This window comes from Crinia signifera, chromosome 12, assembly GCF_055691185.1.
Source record: "Crinia signifera chromosome 12, ASM5569118v1, whole genome shotgun sequence".
Taxonomy (NCBI): domain Eukaryota; kingdom Metazoa; phylum Chordata; class Amphibia; order Anura; family Myobatrachidae; genus Crinia; species Crinia signifera.
In genome coordinates this window covers 13806795-13828136 of record NC_139228.1, presented here as the reverse complement: position 1 = coordinate 13828136, position 21342 = coordinate 13806795, and the positions used below count along the sequence as shown (strand labels likewise).

The window sequence follows — 21342 nt, the reverse complement described above, 5'->3', positions numbered from 1 at the left end:
ATGTGTGACCATGTTCCTGCCAGCCCTGCCATCTACTGCTGGCTCAGTATGACTGTTATGTGGTGCAACCTAATGGCCGTGAGCTGAAGCAGTGGTCTACATGCTCTGGCTGGCGGGAATGTAGACCGATATAGAAAACAAAACACACTTGAGAGGTATTGTTACCTTTCTTACTGAGGAACCCCATTCAGTGTCGTAACTATTAAAGATGCCCCCCCTGCCGCATATTTTGGCAGTGCCCCCCAGCAGGGTTAACAACCCCCAATCCTCTTACCCCTCCGCATCATGCTGGTACCTCCTGCCGCATCTGTCTGCAGTCCCGGCTCCTGCTGCTAATGAAAAGTAACACACAGAAGATGGCTGCCACCATACAGCAGACCATTTTTAAGGATGCTAGAGGAGGCCGCTGCATACTCAAAACCTGTCTGCAGTATGGGGGCAGCCATTTTCTGAGTGTCACATTCTTTTATTAGCAGCAGGAGTCGGAAGAGCCATGACTACAGAACAAAGCGTCGGTGACAGACAGCAGCATACCTCCCAACTTACAAAGAGACAGAGGAGGGACAGAGGGATGCGCGTCAATTTTTTGGGGGTGTGGCATAATTAAAGGGGGCGTTGTCTACTCACAGCTCTCCAGTGAGGCCACGCCCCGTTTTGCCGCTATGGGGGCATGACATAGAGGCTCTGCGAGCCTCTTGCCATACCCCCAGTCCCCTGGCTGTGGGAATAGACGCTGTGCGTTTATTCCCCGCTGCTCAGCAGCCGACTGGGGGGACTCCCAAAAGCCCCCCTTAACCGCGGGACACTGCCGGCCGTGGGAGGGACACGGGAATGTCCCCGAAAACCAGGACATTCCCGCGGTAAATCGGGACTGTTGGGAATGTATGCAGCAGTGGGTAACAATAGCCCCGCAGACCCCCCGGCGCCCACACTTTCTCAGCTCCTCCCCGCCACCGCGTGGGCTGCGGGGCTATAGTTACTCCACTGACCCTATTATATAGAGCAAACATGTTCCATGGTGCTTTACAGAGAATTTTTGTCATTATGTAGAGATGCATTCGAGTTTATATTTCTCAGAAACCAGTTGGCCTACCATAAAGTTTTTGGGATGTTGGTCAAAACTGGAGCATCCGGAGGTAACCCAAACAAACACAGGGAGGGTGTACAAACTCCAAACACATACCTCCCGACATGACCCTCTCCAGGAGGGACACAATGCTCTGCTCCTGGACTATCCTTTTAATTTATGATTACCATCACCTGTATGGAAACACCTTTCTTATGATTTAACCTGTTCAGAATAGGTGACGGCAATCATAAATTAAAGGAAAAGTCCAGTAGCAGAGTAGTTTGTCCCTCCTGGCATGGGTCATGTTGAGAGGTATGCAAACAGATAGGGCTTTGGGTAGAATTGAGCCCTTAGTCATGTGAGGCTCATTGTCATATCAGTAATGGGTGCAGTGTGTGGTTCAACTTCAGATGGGTCCAACAAGGCCAACACAACACAAATCCTTTTCCCATACAGTTATACTCTCTCAGATCGGTGCTGGATGCAGACATCAACCAGAAAATGGCTGTCGCAGCCATTTCCCCAGTGATTCTTGCATGCACAGTAGAGATGTCCTCAAGAACAAGACACAGGTGCCATTTTCCCAGAGATCTGCCTTGTGCAGTAGACTCTGGTAGAGCATACCTCACTGCAGGAGAGAAGGGGGCCATAAACCGCCTCTGTGTGTATACTAAGTATTGGAATGTGGCTGACTCGGTGGTATCATAGTGTGATGATGTGAGGGAGGAGAAGGGAGAGACATGAGGGGAAAGCAAAATGGAGCTGATTGACCGTTACTATCTCTCTCTCCACTTTATCACTCTCCAATGCTTACTACATCTGCCCCATTATACCAGATCCAGCGCGGTACAAAATGTCACCATGAACATGTTCATAATATCAACAACGGCATAATGTTGACAGCATGTAAACATAATGGTTTAATACTATTGAAGCCCTACCATTACACCTCACCCCAACTACAACAAACTGTGCCCCACCTGCAGATCATTTTACATAAAGATTCCGTTTCAAGAAATTTTTTATGTGTGAATTATTAGGGAGAGACCTGACAATGTGTTTTATTTATTTGATTATTTTAACATCTTTGTATCTAGTGGGAGAAGGCGATTTAGAGTAATGTTATGGGAGTTTTCAAAGCAGGAGGTCTGAATCTGTAACAACGGTAGAGGAGAAACAGGATTAGCCCAAGGCACAGAGACGAATACCTGGTATCATCTGTGTACAGTTAGTGCAGTATATTAAGTGGTCATTAAGACGTGTTGGTGCAAACTGTAAAGATCAGATTTTCTGGTTTAAGACCATTGTTTGTACTGCTACTGTGTGTGTACTGTGTGTGTGCTGCGGGTGTACTGTGTGTGTGCTGCTTGTGTACTTATGTGTGTACTGCGGGTGTACTGCATACCTCCCAACAGTCCCGATTTTATCGGGACAGTCCCGATTGTCAGGGCCTGTCCCGCTGTCCCACCCGCGGGCGGCAGTGTCCCGCGGTGTGGGGGGGCTGTTGGGAGTCCCCCCTGTCAGCTGCTAAGCAGCGGGGAATAAACGCTGTGCGCATGCGCACAGCGTCTATTCCCGCAGCCAGGGGGCTGGGGGCATGGCTAGAGGCTCACAGAGCCTCTGGGTCATGCCCCCATAGCGGCAAAATGGGGGCGTGGCCTCGCGGGGAGCCGCGAGTATAGGCCACGCCCCCAAATTAGGGCACGCCCCCCGAAAAATTCAGCAGCAGTATCCCGCCTACTGACCTGCGGAAGTGGGGAGGTATGGTACTGCGTGTGTACTGTGTGTGTGTACTGCGGGTGTACTGGGTGTGTACTGCGTGTGTGTACTGCGGTGTACTGTGTGTGTGTACTGTGTGTGCTGCGAGAGTACTGCGAGTGTACTGTTGGTGTACTGCAGGTGTACTGTGTGTGAGTACTGCGGTGTACTGTGTGTGTGTGTACTGCGGTGTACTGTGCGTGTATACTGCGGGTGTGCTGCGGGTTTACTGTGTGTGCTACGGGTGTACTGTGTGTGTGTGCTGCGGGTGTACTGTGTGCATACCTCCCAACCGTCCCGGATTCGGCGGGACATTCACGATTTACGGCCGATGTCCCGTCGTCCCGGTACTGCTTACCGCAGTCCCGGCTTCCCGAGACGGTTGGTAGATATAAACCACGATAATATTACGACGAGCGGCGAAAACGGGGGCGTGGCCGGATTTTGCGTCACCCCGCGAGGCCACGCCCCCTTTTCGCGAGGCCAAGCCCCCTTTTCGGGAGCGCGCGCGGCGAACGTCCCGACCTCCCAACTTCAAAAGTTGGGAGGTATGCTGTGTGTGTGTGCTGCGGGTGTACTGTGGGTGTACTGCGAGTGTTGTGTGTGTACTGTGTGTGTGCTGCATTGCTGATACATTTATCATATATGGTGGCCATATTCTATTGTGAGAAGTCACAGCAGAGTATGGCCATCCAATCCCCTTTGAGCCACCCAGAACCTTCAACATGCGATGTACAGTATCACATGCAACCCCGTTCCCAGCCGCCAAGAGGGCGTCCAAGTCGGGGGTCAGACGTACCATCAGGTCCGTACGCAGACTCTGATGCGTATGGGACCGCGCATCGGATAGGATTTCAAACACATGCCATTTGGGCAGATTTCACCTAATTTCTTGGCCTGGTCTAACAGGTGAAATCGGGAAACAAACGGGATAAGTGTATGGGGGCCTTTAGTCACTTCTATTTTAATTTGTAGATCCAAATAGATCTCTTGCACCTAGGGTGGGGTTGGTGTAAATTCCACTAGTCATGATCACAGATTCACTGGCAGTAGAACATTCATAGGGTGGTTAATCCTAGAATCGGGACAGGCAGGATTCCAGGATTTGGTACTTGAATCCCAGGATTGCAGTTTACGGGATTAGCCTGCGCATGGCCAAATCTAATTGTGGGCAGCACTGAGCACCCGCTCAGACACAGCCCGGCGGCTTCTGACCACGGCTGTGTGAAGTGATGTCAGAGGTTACGCTGTGCAGACCACCGCCGCACCACTACCGCCTCTCTCTGGGTCCTGCTGCCTCCAGATAGGCCTTTGCATTATGCTGGAATCAGGCAAACATTAGAACCATATAAAGCAAGACTAGTAGCAGGTTATAAGTTACAAAAACATAATGAGCCCGACCCACGAAGACAAATACCTTTGTATGATTTGTATGCAATAAGTACTGTATATTAATTTATGGTCATTAGGAAAATGTTGGTGCAAACTGTAAAGGTCATTTATATTCTCAGTGTTTTCTGCATTTCTGGTTAACACCTCTGCTGACATTTATCTGAAAACAATAACAGGAAGCCGTGATAATGTCCAGTGTTTCCACGTTCCAACCACAGGCAGGTACTGTACCTGTAATCAGCCAAACCACGCGTGTGACAGCACACAGGGCAGTGACCTGTAATCAGTAAGACCACGTGTGTGACGGCACACAGGGCAGAGACCTGTAATCAGCCAAACCACGCGTGTGACAGCACACAGGGCAGTGACCTGTAATCAGTAAGACCACGCGTGTGACGGCACACAGGGCAGTGACCTGTAATCAGTAAGACCACGCGTGTGACGGCACACAAGGCAGAGATCTGTAATCAACCAGACCACGCGTGTGACGGCACACAGGGCAGAGACCTGTAATCAGCCAGACCACGCATGTAACGGCACACAGGGCAGAGACCTGTAATCAGCCAGTCCACGCATGTAACGGCACACAGGGCAGAGACCTGTAATAAGCCAGACCACGCGTGTGACGGCACACAGGGCAGAAACCTGTAATCAACCAGACCACGTGTGTGTCGGCACACAGGGAAGAGACCTGTAATCAGCCAGACCACGTGTTTGACGGCACACAGGGCAGACCTGTAATCAGCCAGACCACGCGTGTGATGGCACACAGGGCGGAAACCTGTAATCAGCTAGACGTGTGACGGCACACAGGGCAGTGACCTGTAATCAACCAGACCATGCGTGTGACGGCACACAGGGCAGAGACCGGTAATCAGCCAGACCACGCGTGTGACGGCACACAGGGCAGAGACCTGTAACCAGCCAGAACACACGTGTGACGGCACACAGGGCAGAGACCTGTAACCAGCCAGACCACGCATGTGACGGCACACAGGGGAGAGACCTGTAATTAGCCAGACCACGCATATGACGGCACACAGGACAGAGACCTGTAATCAGCCAGACCACACGTGTGACGGCACACAGGGCAGAGACCTGTAATCAGCCTCGTCACGCATGTGACGGCACACAGGGGAGAGACCTGTAATTAGCTAGACCACGCATGTGACGGCACACAGGGGAGAGACCTGTAATTAGCCAGACCATGCATGTGATGGCACACAGGGGAGAGACCTGTAATTAGCCAGACTACGCATGTGACGGCACACAGGACAGAGACCTGTAATCAGCCAGACCACGCGTGTGACGGCACACAGGGCAGAAACCTGTAATCAACCAGACCATGTGTGTGTCGGCACACAGGGAAGAGACCTGTAATCAGCCAGACCACGTGTGTGACGGCACACAGGGCAGACCTGTAATCAACCAGACCACGCGTGTGACGGCACACAGGGGAGAGACCTGTAATCAGCTAGACCACGCGTGTGACGGCACACAGGGCAGAGACCTGTAATCAGCCAGACCACGCGTGTGATGGCACACAGGGCGGAAACCTGTAATCAGCTAGACCATACGTGTGACGGCACACAGGGCAGAGACCTGTAATCAGCCAGACCATGCGTGTGATGGCACACAGGGCGGAAACCTGTAATCAGCTAGACGTGTGACGGCACACAGGGCAGTGACCTGTAATCAACCAGACCATGCGTGTGACGGCACACAGGGCAGAGACCGGTAATCAGCCAGACCACGCGTGTGACGGCACACAGGGCAGAGACCTGTAACCAGCCAGACCACGCATGTGACGGCACACAGGACAGAGACCTGTAATCAGCCAGACCACGCATGTGACGGCACACAGGACAGAGACCTGTAATCAGCCAGACCACACGTGTGACGGCACACAGGGCAGAGACCTGTAATCAGCCTCGTCACGCATGTGACGGCACACATGGGAAAGACCTGTAATCAGCCATACCACGCGTGTGACGGCCCACAGAGCAGAGACCTGTAATCAGCCGGACCATGCATGTGACGGCACACAGGGGAGAGACCTGTAATCAGCCAGACCACGCGTGTGACGGCACACAGGGCAGAAACCTGTAATCAGCCGAACCACGCGTGTGACGACACACAGGGCAGTGACCTGTAATCAGCCAGACCACGCGTGTGACGGCACACAGGGCAGAGACCTGTAACCAGCCAGACCACGCATGTGACGGCACACAGGACAGAGACCTGTAATCAGCCAGACCACGCATGTGACGGCACACAGGACAGAGACCTGTAATCAGCCAGACCACACGTGTGACGGCACACAGGGCAGAGACCTGTAATCAGCCTCGTCACGCATGTGACGGCACACATGGGAAAGACCTGTAATCAGCCATACCACGCGTGTGACGGCCCACAGAGCAGAGACCTGTAATCAGCCAGACCATGCATGTGACGGCACACAGGGGAGAGACCTGTAATCAGCCAGACCACGCGTGTGACGGCACACAGGGCAGTGACCTGTAATCAGCCAGATAACGCGTGTGACGGCACACAGGGCAGAGACCTGTAATCAACCAGACCATGCGTGTGACGGCACACAGGGCAGAGACCGGTAATCAGCCAGACCACGCGTGTGACGGCACACAGGGCAGAGACCTGTAACCAGCCAGACCACGCATGTGACGGCACACAGGACAGAGACCAGTAATCAGCCAGACCACACGTGTGACGGCACACAGGGCAGAGACCTGTAATCAGCCTCGTCACGCATGTGACGGCACACATGGGAAAGACCTGTAATCAGCCAGACCACGCGTGTGACGGCCCACAGAGCAGAGACCTGTAATCAGCCAGACCACGCGTGTGACGGCACACAGGGGAGAGACCTGTAATCAGCCAGACCACGCGTGTGACGGCACACAGGGCAGAGACCTGTAATCAGCCAGACCACGCGTGTGACGGCACACAGGGCAGAAACCTGTAATCAGCCGGACCACGCGTGTGACGGCACACAGGGCAGAGACCTGTAATTAGCCAGACCACGCGTGTGAATGCACACAGGGCAGTGACCAGGGGCTGGCTGGCAACTTTTAGCTTGGGGGGGGGGGGGGCAAGTCCAGAGCACTGGCCCATAAGTAACAGCGCATCATTAAAATGGAGGTTTTTCGTTAAAAATATAACCACACCACAGGTTTCTCCCCCTGTATAAAAACAGGACACCACAGGCTGCTCCCCCTGTATAATAACAGGACACCACAGACTGCGGCCCTGTATAATATCAGGACACCGCAGGCTGCTACCCGCACAAGGATCAGGGAAAGCCAGGCACTGGCAAACACAAACTCACAGTAGCCGGCGGAGGGCTTTTGCACACACCACTCCACCCCCCTGCCATGCTTACAGCTGGCTGCGGATGCTTCCAGGTTAACTGAGATTTTGCGCAAGTGCAGAAGCTTCGATTGTGGCAGCCGAGGTTTTGTATGCATCAGCCTGGCTTGGTAGGAGAATGTCCACTGAGAGGGGTGCGGGACACGGCACACTGAAAATTTGGCTGACTTCCCGTTACCGCAATTCGCCCCTGCCACAGGGCTGCTCACCTGCATAAAAAAAGAGGAGGACACCGTTGGCTGCTCTCCTGCATTAATAAAGAACCGGACACCACAGGCTGCTCTCCTGCATAAATAAACAGGACAGCACGGGATGCTGCCTTGTATAAATAAAGAACTGGATACCACAGGCTGCTCTCCTGCATAAATAAAGAACTGGACACCACAGGCTGCTCTCCTCCATAAATAAAGAACAGGACACCACAGGCTGCTCCCCTGCATAAATAAAGAACAGGACACCACAGGCTGCTCTCCTCCATAAATAAAGAACAGGACACCACAGGCTGCTCCCTTGAGTAAAAAAAATGACACCAAAGGCTGCTCCCCTGTATAATAATCATGCCAATTGCCATGACACCACAGGCTGCTCCCCCAGTATAATAATAATGCCATGACACCACAGGCTGCTCCCCCTGTATAATAATTTATTATACAGGGGGAGCAACCTGTGGTGTCGTGGCATTATTATTATTATACAGGGGGAGCAGCCTGTGGTTTCATGGCATTTTTATTATACAGGGGGAGCAGCCTGTGGTGTCATGGCATTATTGACACCACAGGCTGCTCCCCCTGCATAATAATTTATTATACAGGGGGAGCAACCTGTGGTGTCGTGGCATTATTATTATTATACAGGGGGAGCAGGCTGTGGTGTCATGGCATTTTTATTATACAGGGGGAGCAGCCTGTGGTGTCATGGCATTATTGACACCACAGGCTGCTCCCCCTGCATAATAACAGGAGAACACAACAGGCTAATCCCACTTAACACATTAAAAAGAGGACACTTTAGGAAACAGCAGAATTTTTTTTATATATACAGTATGCGAGTTTAATCCTCACCTGCTGCTGCGGCGGCTCCCAGTTTTTCTACAGCGTTTGCTGCTTCCAAGTTCCTGCGGCCACAGTCCCCGGCTCCCCGTCCACTCCTCCGCCTGCCTGCTGGCTGCTGCTCCAGACGCATGGGCGGGCGGCGTCATCGTAATGCGCCCACACCCAGCGTCTGTCACCCACGGCGCATCAAAGGGAACAGGCTGCCGGGACCTCCTCCACGTAGCACTGGAGCCCGGTGGCCATGTTCCTGTAGCCGTGGCCATATTTTCAAAGCCTACAGGAACATGGCCGCCGACAGTGTGAGGAGACGGTGAGGCGGCCGCGGCACGCAGCACTCCTGATAGAGCGGCCTGGGGGGCACATGGCACCCTGCCCCCCGGCCCAGCCCACCCCTGGCAGTGACCTGTATTAAACCAGACCACGCGTGTGACAGTTACTAGCCAGGTATGAAGCCCCAGAGTTTCTGCTGAAAACCTGAATCTGCAGGAAATGCTGAAGTCACACCATGGATTTTACTGAGTTACATTTTATAAGCTCCGAAAGATCGACATCTTTTCCTATATTGATAGTCACTTAAACATTTACTAAAGCTTCTCAAAATAATAATAGGTGATGTTGCCCATAGCAACCAACACACAATCTTAGTCCTCCCATTTCCACCTCCAGACAATTTCCAGGATCAGACCCTTTCTCATCCAGGATGCTACCAGGTCTCCTATGTGGCCTCCATGAAATCCATCTCTCTCTCCACTCCAATCTATCCTCAGTGCTGCTTCCAGGCTCATCCTCCTCACCCAATGCATCCACCAACTCTACTGAATCCATTTCAAGTTCCTCACACTCACTTACAAAGCCCTCAACCACTCCTCTCCCACCAACATATCTGACCTCATCTCCCTTTACACTCCCACCTGCTCTCTTCAATCCGCTAATGTACACCACTTTTCCTGCATTAAAAATGTTCACTGTTGTGCTCCCTACCTCTGGAATTATCTACCTCTCCGTGGGCCAGATTGTCTAAGCTTCAAAAGTGATAAAATGGAGAGTGATAAACAGCCAGCCAATCAGCTCCTACCTGCCATGTCACAGGCTGTGTTTGAAAAATGTCAGACAGGAGCTGATTGGCTGGCTGTTTATCACTCTACATTTTATCACTTTTGAATCTTAGAGAATCTAGCCCTGTATCAGACTCTCCACCTCTGTACAAACGTTTAAACCCCACTACTTCATCAAACACAGCCATTTCCCCCATACCCTCTGTCCCATGTTCACTTCTACCCAGTCTGTCACCACTGTCACCACCTCCCCTGCAGCATGTGAGCTCTCACGAGCAGGGCCCTCTCTCCTCATGTGCTTTTCCTCGAACACTATACTCTGCACCATAATCCCTACAATGGCACTTAATGTAGCCCTTGATTTCTGCAACCCTTCCCTTTGTTTTACATTGTCCTATACTGTAAGTATTTTAAGTATTTTGTTCTTGTCTTGTTCATTTGCTGATGTACTTTGTTAGGTGCTGCTGAACCCTTGTGGCGCCGTATAAATGTAAGATGATAATACGTATCATAATTCATCAGTATAAACTGGCTACAGCCTGTGTTTGAGGGCCCAGCAATATGAATGGGAACAGCATTCATGTTTTCTTCATATACTTTTGTGTTTTTATGTCCAGATTATTTAAGACCCTCTAACATGACCCCTTCCATCAGAAATGCTCTACCCTGGGTTTAGTATCATGTATAGATGGTGGGACCTAACCTATAAAAACATAGATATGGTTTTAAAATAGAACAGAATAAGATTTGTTTACAATGGTGTCAAACTCACAACACAACAGCTGTTGTGGACATCCCAGCATGCCCTGCCACAGATTCTATATAATGTATTGCGAAAACTGTGGCAGGGCATGCTGGGACATGTAGTTCCAGAACAGCTGGAGGGCCATGAGTTTGACACCACTGGTTTACATTAACCTAAAGACAGGAAGCTGCATAGACCAACTGTGAATGGTGTTCTTCACAATCTTATCATGTTGGCACTGTAGTGATATGCTGTTTTGCTGTAGCTGCTCAGGAGTCCCTGCTGAAGACTCATGCTCCCTTGTGGAAACACCTGTCAGAGATAACACACTTATCTGTGCTGGTGAGCACTGATCCATAGCCAGCTGCTGCTCTATTAGTGAGTTGTAACTCAGGGTAGCAATTTTTGTGAGTAATCTTTCTGTAGTTAAACACATTTTTTCTGGTGTCCATACTGAATTGGCTAATGCTATAAATGGAATTGAACATCCAAAAAATAACAATAAAAGAACATTTAATACGCTGAAAACATATTTTTATGCTTAGGGATGAATTCACACAAGGTCAAACTGCAGTTGGAATTTATTGCATAGACATCACATGTATCATGTATACTGTACTGAGAAGAAAATAAATCTCACAGCAAATATAAAGTTGTAAACAAGAAACTTCATATTATAGGCAGAAATGTTAGTATCAATACAGTACTTCCCATTATATTTTGTTGCTATGGTTATACAGAAAGATCTCACAACAAATATTTACACATAGGCACGCCCATTGGTGAAGATAGACATGCCCATATGTGGAACTAGACACACCTTTTAAGCAAAGTATTACACACCCCCTTGACATAGCGCATCCAACTAATCTCCCTGCTCCCTGAGATTCTACTTTTAAAAAGTATTCTAGTATGCATTTGAAATTATGTCCAACCAGGATGCATCTCCCAGAGTCATCTTTAATTTTGTGATAGTCAGACTCAGGGGTGCCTCTCAGATTATGCTGGAGATTCTGGAGAGCTTCATTCAACTAACCATTTTTTTACTCCCATAGGGAATAGAAATGGAAATCCTATGTGTGTGTATGTATAACACTTATACACACAAATTATACAGTGCACATGGTTTTGTCCATTTGAGAACAAATTTGCCTTTGCGAGTGAACCAGAATAAGGTCCATAATTTCCTGTAGGAAGACGTTATCCACTTTAAATTTAGTGGGCCAGATGCACTAAGCTTCAAAAGTGATAAACCACCAGCCAATCAGCTCTTACCTGCCATGTGACAGACTTTGTTTGAAAAATGTCAGACAGGAGCTGATTATCACGCTCTATTTTATCACTTTTGAAGTTTAGTGCATCTGGCCTAGTCATGGGCAAAACGATTCATTGAAATGAGTTAAGACACAAGGCTCAGCTCAGTGAAGTGTGTTGAGTCAGTGGGCAGTATTCAATGTGAATACTCGGCATGTGCAGCGAATCCTGTTTAGGATTCGCTGCACAGTCGCCGTGTTCCGGAGGGCTGGAGCCTTTGCTGCCAGCCCTCGTTGTCACAGTATTCAATGCCGCAGGGGCTCGCTACCCCTGATGGGGATTCTTAACCCCTGCGGCGGACGCAGGGAGCCGGGGGACAGCGGCAGACAGGGAGATGGAAGTCTCCCTGCCTGTCCCAGAATGTATGTGGGGGGGAGGAGGGCTCCCCGGAGCCCAGGCAGCACAAGCTGCCCCCCAGGAGAGCTAGCAGGCGACCAGGTAGGAGCCGCTAGCACTGCTCCCGATCGTGCATATGTAATGATCGGGAGCAGTGAATATATGAATATCTAATGAGCGTCTCTCGGCTCTCGACCCCCTGCTGGCTGTTATGTGTAAAAAAAAAAAATTAAATATATATTCATGTGCTGTAAGCACATGAATAAAAATAACATGCCCCTTCTCATAATAAAATTCCTGATTTTTATACACCAAATGTAAAAAAAAAACACTTTATTTTAAAAGTTCACATTCCACTTCACCATAAAAAGATGGCGATTGCTACACGCTGACACACGGCGAAAATCACTTAGAAAGCAATTCGCCATCTGATCATTGAATGCACTCACTGCGAATCACATTGAAAAACCACAGCGAATTGCGGAGACTATCAGACGGCGAATTGTGCGTCATTCACTGTTCGCCGTCGGCGAATATTGCACGTTGAATAGGGTGATTCGCCTTAGAGCATGAAAATAGCACACATTCGTCATAGAACATGGCAAATCATCCTCATTTAATACTGCCCAGTGACTCGGCACACGAGTCACGACTCATTTGGTTTTGCAGGCACAGAGAGACAGTGCAAGGCTCACAGCACAATCAGGGAGTTGCAGAGGCTCAGCCCCTCAGTGTGCTGGCAGACAGGAAGTAAGACAGTGGCTCGGCTCACAACTCATTTGGAATTGCAGGCACAGAGGGAGACAGACAGTGCAAGGCTCACAACACATTTAGTGAGTTGCAGAGGCTCAGTCCCTCAGTGTGCTAGCAGACAGGAAGTAAGACCGTGGCTGGGCTCACAACTCATATGGAATTGCAGGCAGAGAGACAGTGCTGGGCTCACAACACATTTAGTGAGTTGCAGAGGCTCAGTCTCTCAGTGTGCTGGCAGGACAGGAAGTAAGACAGTGGCTGGGCTCACAACTCATATGGAATTGCAGGCAGAGAGACAGTGCTGGGCTCACAACACATTTAGTGAGTTGCAGAGGCTCAGTCCCTCAGTGTGCTGGCAAACAGGAAGTAAGACCGTGGCTGGGCTCACAACTCATATGGAATTGCAGGCAGAGAGACAGTGCTGGGCTCACAACACATTTAGTGAGTTGCAGAGGCTCAGTCCCTCAGTGTGCTGGCAGACAGGAAGTAAGACAGTGGCTCGGCTCACAACTCATTTGGAATTGCAGGCAGAGAGACAGTGCTGGGCTCACAACACATTTAGTGAGTTGCAGAGGCTCAGTCTCTCAGTGTGCTGGCAGACAGGAAGTAAGACAGTGGCTGGGCTCACAACTCATATGGAATTGCAGGCAGAGAGACAGTGCTGGGCTCACAACACATTTAGTGAGTTGCAGAGGCTCAGTCCCTCAGTGTGCTGGCAAACAGGAAGTAAGACCGTGGCTGGGCTCACAACTCATATGGAATTGCAGGCAGAGAGACAGTGCTGGGCTCACAACACATTTAGTGAGTTGCAGAGGCTCAGCCCCTCAGTGTGCTAGCAGACAGGAAGTAAGACAGTGGCTCGGCTCACAACTCATTTGGAATTGCAGGCACAGAGGGAGACAGACAGTGCAAGGCTCACAACACATTTAGTGAGTTGCAGAGGCTCAGTCCCTCAGTGTGCTGGCAGACAGGAAGTAAGACCGTGGTTGGGCTCACAACTCATATGGAATTGCAGGCAGAGAGACAGTGCTGGGCTCACAACACATTTAGTGAGTTGCAGAGGCTCAGTCCCTCAGTGTGCTGGCAAACAGGAAGTAAGACCGTGGCTGGGCTCACAACTCATATGGAATTGCAGGCAGAGAGACAGTGCTGGGCTCACATTTAGTGAGTTGCAGAGGCTCAGTCCCTCAGTGTGCTGGCAGACAGGAAGTAAGACAGTGGCTGGGCTCACAACTCATATGGAATTGCAGGCAGAGAGACAGTGCTGGGCTCACAACACATTTAGTGAGTTGCAGAGGCTCAGTCCCTCAGTGTGCTGGCAAACAGGAAGTAAGACAGTGGCTGGGCTCACAACTCATATGGAATTGCAGGCAGAGAGACAGTGCTGGGCTCACATCACATTTAGTGAGTTGCAGAGGCTCAGTTTAATATTGATTGTGCAGTGCTTATGCAATGATTGTTAATAATATACTAACATAGATTCAGTGTTATGTTTAGATATTATTAATAATCATTGGTTGCATCTCAGTTACTGAATATGCACAAAAACTTTCTCTTCTCAGCCAGAGTCAAACAGCCACACTGCTACTGTTGCTGTCTCGGCTCACCCAACAGAGAGTGACTCGAATCATGCATTTGGCTTGATAATTTGAGTCACTGAGTCGAGGCAGCGATTCACTAACCATCTCAAATCTGGCCCAGTATCCATTTCATATGCCGCAGCAGCATAATATTTATAGACAGTCATTTAATGTACATCATAAAGTTAAAATATATAATTAAATACATAACATAGTAGGGGAGAGGGGAGTGAATAAATCACTCAGTAGCGCTGGCTGTTTGACAGGGGGATCAGACCCTTTTATTATTTATACAGTTGGGTAGAGCTGCTGCCACATATACAGAGAGCATGTGTATCTCTGTGAACAGAAACCAAAGAAGTATGTGGGGATAATGAAAATCACCACCAAGTGGCGCTGCTCCACTCAACAATAAATAACAATGAGGCAATATTTAGGGAAAATAAATATGTCCTTCTTTTAATAAAAAGGTCATATAACATACATTAAAAAATATGCACTTACATGTAATTATATACTTAAATAGGACATACAAGGGGTTGGGATCATTTGGTCTATTGCATTATGGTAGAAAGTCATTAGGTCGAATCCATTAGGTCGACATGCTAAAAGGTCGACATGATTCTAGGTCGACATGGGAAAAGGTCGACATGATTCTAGGTCGAAAGGTCATTAGTTCGACAGGTCATTAGTTCGACAAGGTCATTAGTTCGACATTGTCTATGTCGACATTCACAAGGTCGACATGGGGTTTTTCACTGTTTTTTTACCTGAATGTCAACACAGTCGACATGGACACAGTTTAAAGTGCACTGCATCCCCTCGCATCGCTCGCTGCGCTCGCTACGCTCGGCACACTATTTTATTCTCCCACCACGCCCTAGTGGATGGTAGGGCATGAAATACCGCCTGTCGGCACATGTTGGCTCAAAAAACAGTGAAAAACTCCATGTCGACCTTGTGAATGTCGACATAGACAATGTCGAACTAATGACCTTGTCGAACTAATGACCTGTCGAACTAATGACCTTTCGAACTAGAATCATGTCGACCTTTTCCCATGTCGACCTAGAGTCATGTCGACCTTTTAGCATGTCGACCTAATGGATTCGACCTAATGACTTTCTACCATAATGCAGTAGACCAAATGACCGCATCCCCATACAAGACATACAACATAAATTGGGGGCAAAAAGAGGAGGGGGGGGGGACATGTAGACATAACTTAGTGGAGTTTGAAAAATAAAAAGACATCAAGTTCAACCTTTTTTGCAAATCTAACTGTAATATAATCTACCTATTGTAGCTTAGAGCTAAATAACAATTGTGGGTTGTACCTCTGAATATTTTTTTCTTCCAGTAAATGTTTGGTCCAACCTTATTTTAAAGGTACGTGCCCATACTACCTCCTCCGCAAGGGTTCCATACCCTTAATGCCCTAAACATGAATGAAATGTATATACAGTATATCAACACTCTGGTTTCTTCCCTTTAAGGATGAAGTGGCGAGTGCTATTCTTGTGTCGCTACAACCATCAGAATATAAACAATAATCAGATTTATGTTTGTATGTACAGCTATGTTCCAGCAGAACTCTGGAATGCAATTTACACCAAACTTGGCACATATAATACTGCTTTCACATTGCAGAAATGGGTAATGACACGGTATTCTTAAATGGGACTTTAAAACGGGTCTGAGCCTTGAGACCTTTCACATTGCAGGTGAAAACCGTTTTAAAAATCATTTAATACCATTCAAACATTCAACCCGTTTAACCCCCAAGGGACACGTTTCAAGCCATTGAAATAGAGCTGTTCAAACTGCCAAAAAACCGGCTTTGAACCATGTAGGACTCTGCTTTTTAACCGTGTTGAAATACAGGTTAACTTTAACCGGTAAATCAACTCATGGGGTGAGATTTAATAGGATGAGAGATTCAGAAAGTGAGAGATTTGGGAAGAAATCAACTCTGGCACTTTCACATTGCAGCCTTAAACGTTTTAAAATAAAAAAAAAAAAAAACGGCAATATACCGTTTTAAAAGTGCGATGTGAAAGGGGTATAAGACTACAATCTACAATCACAAAATACTGTGGGGTAAGACGGTACGACATCCATAGCACCCTTTGGGGGCCCAAAAAGCCATCCACACACGTTTGTTGAAGGAACAGCCTACAAATGCTTCCCTGTACACCCAAAATATCAGCAAAGATCTGTAACGTATGATAGGGAAACCTTAGTGTTCCCAGAACTCCGCAGTCCTGCCAGGCAGAATCCTAGCACCCGCAAAAATACTTTAAGAGCTGTAAACATTTTTATATATTTGCAAACTTATATATAAGTTATCACTTTTTGAAGCTTGATACATCTGGCCCAGTGAATCTCTCTCTCTCTCGTTATATACTATTTATAGTTATTCCGATAGATAACATATGGGGATTTACAAGTCTCTTTGTAGATGTGGGAGTATCTGTGTTGTGATCTCGGTGTTCCTCTGCTTTTCCCAATTCATGCCGTGTGCCTGAAGAATGGAAGAAAGAAACAGCTCAATGATATAAAACAGAATACACCAATGTAATGGTAGAAGAACAGGGCACCGAGTAAGGTCTCAAACTCTTGCTGTATGCTACTACATGCAAGCACCTAAAGTGGGGTGCGGTATATTATGTCAACAATGAATAAATCGACAGTGTATAGGGAAACTCCAAAAGGACGACATGGGGAAATGGTCGACGCTTGAAAAAGTCAATACAGAGGGTTGACGTGCTTTTTTGTTATAAAACAAAATGAAAGCTGCTCAATCAAATCAATAATGCTTTTTTTGTGTCAGTTTGTAGGTTTGAGCACATGTTCCCCAATTAATGCATCACATTATATTAAGGTCAGGGTTGCACTGAACAGTATCTTCACTTGTGCAATTTTAAATGTTTGTGAAGTAGCCACTGAAGGCATATACAGTATTCTCTGTCACTATGGACAGAGGGACAATACGTATTCAAAGCAAAACATAAGGAATCTCTGCTTACGGTGGCTTGGATGCATCAAAATTGATCACTTCTTCAACATTCATCTTCAGTTTCTGGAATCTGAGAAAACAAATAAAAGATTGCTTATTTATTAATGTTTTGTAAACTTAAATTATACTGTAGGTGTAGTATTACAAGTTCATGTGGTGTGGTGATTGTAGCACAGACTACTCTGTAACTCAGCACAGAGATACAGGCCAGGCCGTGCTAGGACCACCACAGTAGAGAAAAAATACCCCAGGAAGGAAAGGAGAATTGCATGAGTTTTAAAAGGTGCAGGGAGCTAGAATGCACATTGCACACAAAAATTAATACTGTATGTATGGTTATATATATAAAAGCGCTATGAAAGGTTTTTATAGATGTATATTGAGTAGAACATACTGTAATTTACATGTATAAACATGGATAGAGTGTTAATGCCATCTACTGTCTTAAGATAGTATTGTTGTGTGGAATTTAAGAAGATAGAACCAACTATTTGTGCCGCAGAACTTCATTGGAAGAGCAGAGGTCACATTTGGATCTCGCTGTGCACCACACAGGTGCTTCTGTACATGCAGGTGCCCCCTTCAGGGCTAGGAGCCCAGAGGCTGGTGTCTCCATTGCCTCTGGGAGTTACCCCCTGTGCACATTGATCCTTTGTGGTATTCCCGTGATGGACTAAGTGGAGTACAGGTCTGTTTATCTTATACAGCAAAGCCAGAGGTCAGCGGCGGCTATGTAGCACAGGAGGGTACCGCTCAGTACATATAAACATACATGTGATCATATACATAATATATGTGCTGGGTGGTTCACCCAGGGATCGGCATTCTCCTAAGCCCGCCTCCAGACTGTAAAACTAACCAATGGCAGTCGGGGGTGAGCTAAGGAGTGTGTGAAGCATGCTGTGCTGATTATCGGTACCCCTAATGTTTTCACTGTGGCAAAACTATTCGACATCGACCATCAAGCATCAATGTTTTTGATGGCCATCCCTACCATGCAGCAGCATGTAATGGGGGAGGGCTCAGACACCGGAGTGCTCATTGAAGAGACCCTCGGTTCTGATATACGGGGGATAGTTACAGTACATGCAGCCCATGAGTTTCCAGGACCCCCTTGCTTGTGTATCCTAGCAGTGGGGATCAAAGCAGTGCACGCTGCCCTCACCCCTCTGCACGCTCAGAGCCTCTGACAAGGATCATCCGCAGCAGTGTCACATGCTGCTGTAAGACGCTGACAGGAGCAAGGAGCAGAGTACAGGACAGGTGCTGCTTCTATGATCTATCAGCACCCGCTGATCAGCTTCTGGGTTGGTGGAACGCAAAAGCAATGCAGGTGGCCCTAGTGACTTCTAGCCGGCCCAACAGAGGGTGGAATGGGTCCGGCCCAGTGGGATTTTTCATGGTATCCCTGTGGCCCAATCCGCCCCTGCAACACATACCTCTGCTTGCTCCAAGTCACCAGTCTCCTCTGGTGTAAAACTCATTCTCCGAGTCCTTACATTCACAAAACCTTTTGATGGCTGGAGCTATATAAATACATAAGATATTCCAGTATTAGTGTTACTACATGTACCTGTCACTCTGTATGTACGGCAGAGTTCGGCCTACCTTGACAGTTCATTCTACCTTATACAGTTGTGCTCATAAGTTTACATACCCTAGCAGAATGTGAGATTTTCGGGCCATTTGTCAGAGAATATGAATGATAACTCACACACTTTTCTTACACTCATGGTTAGTGGTTGGGTGAAGCCATTTATTGTCAGACAACTGTGTTTACTCTTTTTAGACCATAATGACAACATAAACTACCCAAATGACCCTGATCAAAAGTTTACATACCCTGGAGATTTTTGCCTGATAACATGCACACAAGTTGACACAAATGGGTTTGAATGGCTACTAAAGGTAACCATCCTCACCTGTGATCTGTTTGCTTGTAATCAGTGTGTGTGTGTGTATAAGAGGTCAGTGAGTTTCTGGTCTACTGAAAGACCCTTGCATCTTCCATCCAGTGCTGCACTGACGAGTCTGGATTCTGAGTCATGGGGAAAGCAAAAGAATTGTCAAAGGATCTGCGAGAAAAGGCAATTGAACTGTATAAAACAGGAAAGGGATATAAAAAGATATCCAAGCAATTGAGAATGCTAATCAGCAGTGTTCAAACTCTAAATAAGAAGTGAAAAATGAGGGATTCTGTGGAAACCAAGGGGGCGATTCTATAAACTAAAAATGCGGCAAAAACCCCGTTACCGGGGGTATCGCCAGAAATATCTGGCATTGCCCCATAGAAGCCTATGGGCTTCTACCGCAACCCGCCGCCGACCCACACCGACCCCCCTCACCTGTGTTCGGGCAGCACAGTGCTGTGCTGCCCGGACCTGTGATCTCCTCCTCCCTGCACTATGATCCTCTTCCGGGTGCAGGGAGGAGGAGAGCCCGGCGCAGCAGCAGCGCCGGGTAAGGGAGGGAGGTGGGAGCCGTCAGGACCCGATGGGACCCGCCGCAAAGGACTGCTCTTAACGCAAGAGCTGTCCTTTGCCATAATTATCGCATATGTTACAGCATATGCGATAATTATGTATGCGATGGGCTGCGAAGGGGGGCAGAGCTGGGCTGCGGATGGAAGAACATCCCGCTCCAAATCACAGTCAGGTAGACCAACAAGAATTTCAGCCACAACTGCCAGGAAAATTGTTCGGGATGCAAAGCACTGGAGTCAAAATTGATGGCAACATGAATGCAGCATGTTATCAGAAAATACTGGAGGGAAATTTGCACTCATCAGCTGCGCATGGGACGTACTTGGATGTTCCAACATGACAATGATCCAAAACACAACCGACCTGTCATTGGCTACAGCAGAATAAAGTGAAGGTTCTGGAGTGGCCATCTCAGTCTCCTTACCTCAATATCATTGACTCTGGGGAGATCTCAAATGTGCAGTTCATGCAAGACAGCCCAAGTATTTACAGGAACTGGAGGCTTTTTGCCAAGAAATTTTTTGCTGAGAAAATAAAGAGCCTCATCCACAACTACCACAAAAGACTTCAAGCTGTCATTGGTGTTAAAGGGGGCAATACACGGTATTAAGAACTGGGTCATGTAAACTATTGATCAGGGTCATTTGGGCAGTTTCTGTTGTCATTATGATTTAAAAAGAGTAAACACAGTTGGTTGACAATAAATGGCTTCACCCAACCACTATGAGTGAAATAAAAGTTTGTGAGGGTATGTAAACTTATGAGCACAACTGTATATATCTATTACTACACCCCTGAAAAAACCCTCATTACCCCACACACACACACACCCCCTCATACCAATCAGATTCTGTCTAACATTTTCTAGGAGGCAATAAAGAAATGATAGACATAGAGAAGTATTCAATGCTCTTGATTCGCCACTTTTTTCAGCGAACAGGGCTGATTTTTGGCAAAATGGCAAATGATTTCACCGAAAATGATGTTCGCCGTATTCAATGGTCACTGTTCGCCAAAAGCGAACAGAGAATGTCGGCCAATTCGCCGTTTTTTAGTGACGGCTATTCGCTGTTGTATTTCTATGGGGATTTTTCCTAGTTCGCCGAAAGTGTATTCAATGCTAAAATGGAGAAGTGTGTTCACTTTTTTTTTTTTCTTGGTAAATTTCGCTGTTTTGCTCTCGACATCTTTTTTAGGTGGACTGAAATTACTACTTCTAAAATAAATGTTTTTTATTGATTTTTTTTGTGTCTACAAGTTTTTTTTACTTATTTTTTGAAGGATCTTGACTATTTTATTTCTTTACAAGCGCCACATTAATATATTTAAAAAAAAAAAATTCCCACCATGTTGCATTTGATTGACATGATGCTCTCTGCCAGGGGTTAACCTGCTCTCT

At 47.5% G+C, this 21342-nt stretch overlaps 1 protein-coding gene across 7 annotated transcripts in view; it reads right to left on the bottom strand.

The window, feature by feature from the left end:
• Window positions 1–15628: 15628 nt before the first annotated feature.
• The window catches only part of LOC146050395 (uncharacterized), a 62486-nt gene continuing 56772 nt past the window's right edge, over window positions 15629–21342 (bottom strand). For all 7 annotated transcript variants that reach the window (XM_083167388.1, XM_083167386.1, XM_083167387.1 and 4 more), the window contains 3 exons: window positions 18900–18986; window positions 17471–17530; window positions 15629–16965 (listed from right to left, as the gene is read on the bottom strand). In XM_083167388.1, coding sequence (XP_083023514.1) covers window positions 17504–17530; window positions 18900–18986 — 114 coding nt within the window. In that variant the 3' untranslated portion in view covers window positions 15629–16965; window positions 17471–17503. The remainder of the gene's footprint in view (window positions 16966–17470; window positions 17531–18899; window positions 18987–21342) is intronic.